Source organism: Nasonia vitripennis, chromosome 2 (genome assembly GCF_009193385.2).
Source record: "Nasonia vitripennis strain AsymCx chromosome 2, Nvit_psr_1.1, whole genome shotgun sequence".
In the NCBI taxonomy this organism is placed as follows: Eukaryota; Metazoa; Arthropoda; class Insecta; order Hymenoptera; family Pteromalidae; genus Nasonia; species Nasonia vitripennis.
In genome coordinates, this window is record NC_045758.1 from 27,223,117 (window position 1) to 27,231,814 (window position 8,698).

Genomic DNA, 8,698 nt, shown 5'->3' on the forward strand with positions numbered 1-8,698 from the left:
CTCGCCCCCCGTATACACATACACCTGCGGGAGGTTCATTATAATAGCAATCGGCCAACGTCGGCGGCCGTGGCTCGTTATCGTCGCCGGTTAATAATTTAATTGTTCGCTGGCGTGCGCGCGCTTTATTGGCGTATCTCTGGCCGGCATCGCAAGCTCCGCTTGTGTGTGTGTGTTGTAGCAGCCCTTTTTTACCTTTCTCTCTCTCGCTTGCTCCGAGTGAATTATGAGCAACGAGGGTTGTGGTGAGAAAGACGTCGTGGCTGAACGTGGGTTTTGACGGATTGGTCGTGAGACGCTTCCCGACGGACGGTTTCGTTTTTTTTTTTGGATTTTTCAGCTTATCGGGAGGATTGTTGGTATAGATAGATGGATTTCGTTGTGGAACGATTATTTACGTGCTGACTGCCTTTACAGGAAGCCTTTGCGGCGCGGCGGATTGTTTTCGAGTTTTATTTCTGCCGCATCTTGATGAAGAAGGTAGAATCCTGGAAAAACCAGTAAAAATACCACTGAAATTCTGTCAAAGCTATAAATGCACGATAAAAATAATTAACTCAAAACGTCAGCAGTTACAGCTCGTGCTTTAAAAAACCCACAATAAATGTGTCTCCCCCATAAAATTAATTAAAAACAAGAGCCAGTCATTGATAAGAGGCTCATAAATCACCCCGAAATCCTATCTCTGATTTAATTACGATCATGCATAATTCAGGCCTAATTCGACGTTATAATAAAGCCCTATTAAAAAAGCTTAATTATAGAGCATCACGAGAACGCGCGTAGCTGTGTATAACAAAGCCGTTTCACGAAAATCAATCAGATAAGAATCTCCGCAATACACAAATTTTATTTATTCTCGCTCAAAATCAGCCAACAAACTTTACCGTCGACATTATAACGATCGAACAAGCTGCAACTCCACACACACACGCGCGCAGCAGACGCGCGTCGATATTAATCTGACTAATCGTCCTCGCCCGCAAATTGCACAGACGCGTCGTCGCTCGGCTCGATTAATGCTGCCGCTATGTGTCGCGCCGCCTCGCCTGTGCCCTCTTCCGCTTCCGCCACTGTTTCCCCCGCCATAGCGCGCGAGAGCTCGAAACAGTGCACACGCTATGCACGACGACTAGCTCCCTCCTCTCGCGTCTTTGTTCGTAATCGACTCCCTCTCTCTTTCGCTTTGTCTGAGGATAATTGCTTAATCGAGGTATACTTTTTTCCGTGTTTTTTTCGATGATTTATAGAAGTCAGCACACAGTTTTCTCTTTTCTCGTTAAAACAACGACCGCGAGTCAAAGCGAGCAATTACGCCGTTCGGCTAATGAATCATTTCACGAGTGTAGTATGCGAGAGAGAGAGAGAGAGAGAGAGAGAGAGAGAGAGAGAGAGAGAGAGAGAGAGAGAGAGAGAGGAGACAAAGAACGGTAGACCATGAGGGAATTATGATTATTAACCAGCGCGAATAACGCAAAACTATAATAATGGAAGCCACGACGACGACACACAATATGATTTCACCGCGTGCCCGGAAACAAATGAGCCAGCTAATTTGCCCTCAAAACTGCCGCAGAGAGAAATCTTCCCCTATTCAATATTTAACAACCCTTTGTCGCGTATTTTCCGTGCGACCTTTTCTCCCTGCGCCCATATATACGACGTGTGTGTGTGTGTGTGTGTGTGTGTCGTTGCCTCACTCTATGCGTATGGCACATGCGCGTAACACACGCACTTTCTTTCGCTTTTATGGTGGGGCAGAGCGACAGCTTTATATACACGCCGGGGCGAGGCGAGGCTTTCATTTGAAGTGTCGGGAAACTCGCGGATATTACTTTTTATGACATCCGCGAGCTGGTTATAATTAATACAGGCTGCATAATTTTAAACTTTATGTACAAGCTTCGTTATTATTAAGATCAGCGTCGAGATCAGAAGCCAAAAGCTCAACGATCAGTAGACCGTGTATACTGCACCCCCGCGACGTGGTATAGCCTTATCGATCTCGGCCGTATCCGCGAGTGTCTGCACATACGTGTGCGGAGAGGTACACCTGGGCGAGAAATTGGTTCCCCGGTACACCCGAGTACGATCAATCCGACACCTACGTACAATTAGCAGTCGCGAGCGCGAGGAGCGAAGCTTAATTCGGCCGAATCGTTCTCGATTACCGACACGAAGAATCGGCCGGGATTCGATTAGCTCCGATTCCCCGCCGGCGACGGCTGTGTACGGCTTATATCGCTCGTTTCCCGGAAAGTCGCGTCGATCGAGTGAAGAGAGCAGCTTTGGTGAGTTTACGCGAAGCATTGTTCACGATGGATATGATTATAGTATTTTATAGAAAAATTGCATCGTTCGGGAGTAGAATAGCGACTACGTATATTCATATATGTGCTCCTGATGATATTCATGGGCTTTCGAGAGAGAGGTGACTTGGTAACGTTCCGTCATAACCGAACAGATGTGCCATCAATCCAATAACGCTTTCGTTTAAGGACTATATAGATACAATTACGCAGAGCTAAACAGCCGCTCTGGCGACGTGGCCCTGAAATTCGTTTCGCGTATAACTAAATCAAATCTCTTTAATGGCAATTCAGATTGCAGGGACGCAGTAGGGGGGAGACAAAATGTTGGTTTAAAGATACGCGTTCATGAAGTACAAAGGACGCGTAGCGTGTTACATCCTTTATTTTATTCGCAAACGCGTAAAACCACGAGTATTCCCCATAAAAACTCCTACTAACTTTCACAAAATCGAGAGAGTATACCGCGCACTCCTAAACGCGAAAAAAAATCACCGACCGATTAAAAGCCAGGCCGTAACCTCTCCCTCAACTCAGCCATAAGTATACGAGGCACTGCACTGCACACGCAGCGAAAAAGAAACGACTCGAGGTATCCGCGATAAATGGGCGCGGAATTACCGGGCAATTGGTCGTATATACGCGCTCTCGAGCGTTGCGCGGACGCGTTGTCACGCGACCGAAATTGCCCCATAACAAAAGCCGCCGGCTCTTAATAAGCCTTGCTTACCAGCGCACCGCGTATATAAGCTCGACGCGATCGTTTCGGCACCTCTTTTCTGCCGGAGAGAAAGAGAGAATATTCTCGAGAGACTTGTTGTGCTTTGCGCGCTGAATTTTTTTCGGCTATGTAGCTGTGTGCCGGAATACGGGGAAAAGTGAAATTGAATAATTCGTGTGGACTAGGGGAAGTTAGGGCTGATGACGTGACCGATAAGAGACCCGCAGGGCTCATTAGCGTAATTTTTAAGCTGTTTATTGATTAGCACGGAGATTGCTGTGATTTCCGAGAAGTTTATGCGTTTCGGGATTGATTTTGTAACGCTGCTGCTGAATATAACGGTTAGTTAGTGTGTTATACGCGATGATTTTTGAGCTAATTTGAGTTCTAACGAAGTTGGCAGTTTAATCGTGAAAGCAAAATTTTGATTAATTAATTATTATACAAAATCATCGTATAACAGTGCATTATTACACAAATTGTTGTAATTCGATTTGCCTCGACTACAGTAGCGTGCTTAGAACCCTTAATAAATGCCAGCTTTATCTCGTTTTTTCTTATTCGTTCCCGAGAAAAGCTCGAATACAAGGTAATTCAAGTGGCGAGATTGTCGTGACCGATAGCCGATTTAAAAAAGTGTACACGACTTATTAACTTAATTCTAACTACACGTTTCAATGCTCGCCAATTATGACTCGCCTTTCGTAGAACTCACGGCATATCAGTCGCCCCGATTAATATTTACGTTGTAATCGCACTGCGAACTTTCATCGCGTCGCGTTTGATTTCGCGAAAAAATTCTCTCTATCCCTCACGAAATGAAATTTCGCCGTTAAATAAGCGAAGCGGCGCGAAAATTGATTTCCAAGTTTTTAATAAAAAAAAGCGCTTGATAAAAGTAATATAATTCAATTTCCTCGCAATACTCTCGCTCGGCCGAGCTCATAGGGAAAAGCAGTCACTTTTCATCGCACGTCAAAAGGTAATTGAAAGCTCGACGCGCGCGCAGCCAAGGTTTTAAAAAATGATGAAACGCGAAAAGCTCCCTCTCAACTCAAAGTAATTTTTTCCCTCAAAAGTTTCGTGAAATTGCAATAATCGCATCGGCGACCTGAGAACTCGTTGAATTGAATTACGTAATTTTCTCGACGGTTGAGGTATACGCGAATAATCAGCGCGTATAATAACAGACGAAAATTCAATTTCGCTGAGCGCGGGCCGCGTTATACGCTCCGATAAAGAAAAAGAAGAAAATGATCATATACGCCCACGCGGCAATATCGCGCTCTTTGACGCGTTTCCACTGGCTTTTAATTGCGATTGATTCGAGAGCTCGCGGCGCGCGAGCGCCGACGTAATAAAACTCGTAGCTTCAACTGCATCAGAGGGGATTTAACAGCTTCACCTCAGACCCGCGCCCATACGTGTGTGTATGTGTATGTATATATAGGACGAGGATGACGAGGAAGAGAGAAGGCGAGTGAGAGAGAGAGAGAGAGAGAGAGAGAGAGAGAGAAAGAAAGCCGGCCTGATCCATTAGTAGACACGTCAATTCAGCTCTTAAGATGCGACTGACTTAAAGCCGCTCACTCTCTCAAGAGGTGTAGTCGTTCTCCTTTTTTCTCTCTCTCTCTCTCTCTCTCTCTTGCGCGCGCGCATTCATTCCTCTGCGCGGCTCCCGGCTTAATTTTTTTCTTCTCCGCACTCTCGCGCTGCTCTTATTAGTCCGGCTTATTAGGTTCGCCGCCGCAGCAGCAGCAGCACGTGGGCTCATATATATATATATATATATATATATATATATATATATAATATATAATTCTTGTTGCGCCTTTTTTCGGGGCTTTTAAGAGAGATATACGAAGTCTCGTCTTATCTTCGTGCGCCGCTGTACCGCGGAATATCGTAATTGATGATAATTCAATTAGCGGGACAAGATCGCCGATTCGCTCGGTATGTATAAGTAGCTGCCATAAGAATATCTGGATTAATTATAAAGTATAATATATTCACAAGATTTTACACGATCTTGCGTAAAACGCGCGGACAACAATTTCTTGTAATATGTTGTAAAGAGAGCTCGAAAATTGAAAGCACTCAATTATCGGGCCTTATCGAGTAACGATCTTAATTCGTCCGGCGTTCATTGCATCCGCCTCGAAGCGATGCAAATGTGTACGAGCCTCTTATATTCGCAGGATCCGCACGAGAGAATGAAAGAGAGAAATGTAAATAATAGGCACACGCGTCATATATATATATATATATATATATATATATATATATATATATACACAGAACGCTATCGCGGTGATACAAATTACTCTCCGACGACACGTGAGATTCGCGGCCGATACTAACGATTTTCCAATTACACGCCATGCTACACCCGCGCGTCGCCTGTGCGGAAGCTTGCTTGTACTGCTGCCCCCTTTTTTGTCAGCGTTATATATATACACATGTGTTTTTTATTTGCCTGCACCTTACGAGGAGTTCATTGCTCGTATATACAGCTTGTCAATGCAATAATTCAATCAACCGGTAATGGACTCAATTAGCGTCGATCGAGTATTAGCCGCGATAAAATCGTCGAAAATATATTCTATATTTTTAGCACACGATATTACACATGCGTATACCGATCGAAATCGTCATGCAAATTAAAAGCTTTCAAGATCGAATTCCTCGCCGATGTCTATCTCTCGTCGTCCATCAGCGTTATTAACGCGACTCTCGCGCGCCTGCGTACGATTTTAATAGACTTTTTCAGCGGCTGCCTCGTTCTCATTAATTTACGTTAGCCGGCGCGATATATCATTAAAGCGCTTACTCCTTCCTTTTTTTCTCGTAGAAAAATCCAGTCCGCGTTTGTTTCTCGACGCGTCGATAATCCCCGTCGTCGCTAATCGCGACTGGCGTATCAAGGTGAGCGAGAATAAGAGAGGCTGCAGCGCCGCCGGTGCCGTCGGACTGTATATACGCTGCTTATGAGCGCTTGGCTGAATTAGGATCGAAATCGATTTCACCGGCGTTGTTTGGACGTTATATTATAATTTAGCTACAAAAATGTATACAATATTTTAAATAGTAATAAAGCGTATGCTAACCGGCATTGTCCTGTCCCTGCACCTCCTTGACGGAGTCCTCCATCTGGATGCTACCTCGATCTGCCTCTTGGTACCTCCTCTTCCTCCCGGCCAAGCCGAGAATAGCGTCGATGCTGTGTCTGGGCATCGCCGGCTTGTTATTCGCTTCTCCTTTCAACGATTCGCTGTCCACCAGCTGCTGTGAATCCATCCTCGTCAACACGGCTACTATCTACCATCAACTCTCCTTGACGCTGATGCACACTCTTTATATATTTATTTAACCAATACAGTTTTCGCTTATCTTATACGCACAAATTGAAGAAGTTCGATATCGTGTACTGTTCCTCCGCGCTACGGCTGTCGCCTCTCGCACTTCATGTTCTGAATCGTACCTGAGTCTCGCACAATCACTGATGACGCATGTCACTACTGTTTCTCCGCATGATCGTCCGAGAATATATATCACGCACCGATCGTCCGATCCATCTCCTCTCAGCGGTGGCGAACCCTGTGGATACAACAGCACGAGGAAGCAGAGAGATCCCGCAGTGTTCGTCCACCCCCGCGGAAGGAACTCACAGCAATGGATCGCGAGCGCGAGCGAAGGGTGGGCAGACTGAGTCGAGACCTCAGCTCCGAGCGGAGCTCGCTCGGAAACGAGTGGGGGGAGGTGCGTTCGATGGAGCTCCGTAGGCGTGGCTCGACCAATCGCTGATCAGCACTGCCGCGCCGACGGCCAATCGCCGACTGGACCGAGGGAACATGGCGGTACAGGGGTGCTCATGTCGAGGACTGGCACCGCTGAGGTAGGGAGCCTCGTGTCTCGGGGTTGACGCGATGGACGCGTGCGCTGCGTGTAGCGGGGAAATTTTTAGTCGGATTTATTAAACAGTTAGGAGAGAGAGAGAGAGAGAGAGAGAGAGAGAGAGGATGTTTTGATCTCTCCGCGCTTATAGCTTCTGCCGCTGAGAGCGAGATGATTACCGGCGCGATTAGGACGAGTAGATATATAGTGCAGCTGATTTTTTCTCAAGTACATTTTCCACCACGGAAAAGGGATAAGGAGATCGTGGAGTTGATTGAGAAACGTTAATAAAGAGGGGATCGCTTTGGAGTGCGGGGGCGAAAACAATAAAAGCGCGCGCGCGGAGTTTTGCAAGATAAAGCGAGCCGGAGAGAATAAGACAAATGACGCGATGGTCCTTTAAGTATTTTACGCGCGAGAGGTATATGTATAGTAGAGGTGCCGTGCACTGGATACACAAAGTTTATACTCTCGGTCTTCGCGCGCTCAAACTCCTACTGCGACTTGCTGTTTGATTGTGTCTCACTCTGTATGTATAGCCTTCGCCAGCATTGTTTGATCCTTTGATCCGACGGGTTTGTCGTATTGATTGCGATTCCTTATTGCTGATTGATTTATTTTACGGGATTAGATGAAGAGTCACTGCACATTTGTTCACATTTGTATGCGTACTTGTGATGCTACTTTTGCCTTGGTAAATAATTAATTCGAAAAAAAGGATTGCATTACTCTGTGGAAAAAGATTTTGATTACAACGCGTACGAGTATCTATAGCCGTGCGGCGGTAACGTGTAAGTTATACGTTTTGCTTCTGAGTGGTTTACCCTCGACAAAAGCCAAACGTGTCGATCCACTTCCAGACGAATATAAAAGAAGCATTTGCAGGGGCTGAGAGAAAACGGGCTCGCGCATTTGTCCCGCTGCATGTATATACATGCTGTATTAAATGCGATGCAGTTTTTAAAGTAGGCGTGTAATTTTTTTGCAGTAGCATATGAATTCGTCGAAATACAGAAAGGAAACGCTCTGCACAAAAAACAATATCGCGAGATTCGATTACCGCGATATATAATGTCTAACATCATCGTCAACCTCATTCCCTCAGTTTATACATCCGCATCCGGCACAAAGATACATCCCAATAAAGTACTTATTACAGGAAATTTTCAACGCAGCGACTAAAGCGATAACGATCGTTAGCGAGGGACAATAAAAATCCGAGGAAACGATCGGGGGAAGCTGCGGCTGCGACGAGAGAAAAACAATGAGAGAAAAGAAGCTGCCGATAGCATCGCCGAAGGGAAGGAAGGAAGAGAGAGAGAGACACGAGGCGCGCAGGCGCGCAGAGGGTGATTCTTGCGGCGTACCTAGACCGTAATTGACAGAAACGAAGTAAAGCTACGTAGCGAGTGTATACATCCCGTATGTCCCATCCCGTGTTGTATGGTATTATCAAAAAAAATGCTGGAGTAATATATTCACTCATATATTTACTTGGATTTTTCGTGATGGAAAATCGTGTAATTACGATCGTACACGATATTTTTAATGCGAAAGCTTATTCCGGGTGCTTCGCAATTAAGTTCTGGACTGTCGACGCGAGATTGAATGTAAATATAATATATGAGCTGCGCGCACCGGGCAAAAAATGTTCTGCAGTTGAATTCCGTTCGTCGATGAACGATTTAATTACCGTAAGCAAATACACGTATGCGAATTTTAACATTCGTCGGAGGCGAAAAACGTTGATTATGCACGAGTTCGGAAAACATTT

At 45.5% G+C, this 8,698-nt stretch overlaps 1 protein-coding gene across 2 annotated transcripts in view; it reads right to left on the bottom strand.

Moving 5' to 3' along the window:
- Positions 1-6,729, bottom strand: part of LOC100120279 (retina and anterior neural fold homeobox protein 2) — a 31,921-nt gene extending 25,192 nt beyond the window's left edge. For both annotated transcript variants that reach the window (XM_016983168.2, XM_016983169.2), the window contains exon 1: positions 6,138-6,729. In XM_016983168.2, the coding sequence (XP_016838657.1) occupies positions 6,138-6,327 (190 nt within the window). In that variant the 5' untranslated portion in view covers positions 6,328-6,729. The remainder of the gene's footprint in view (positions 1-6,137) is intronic.
- Between the last annotated feature and the right edge of the window lie 1,969 nt (positions 6,730-8,698).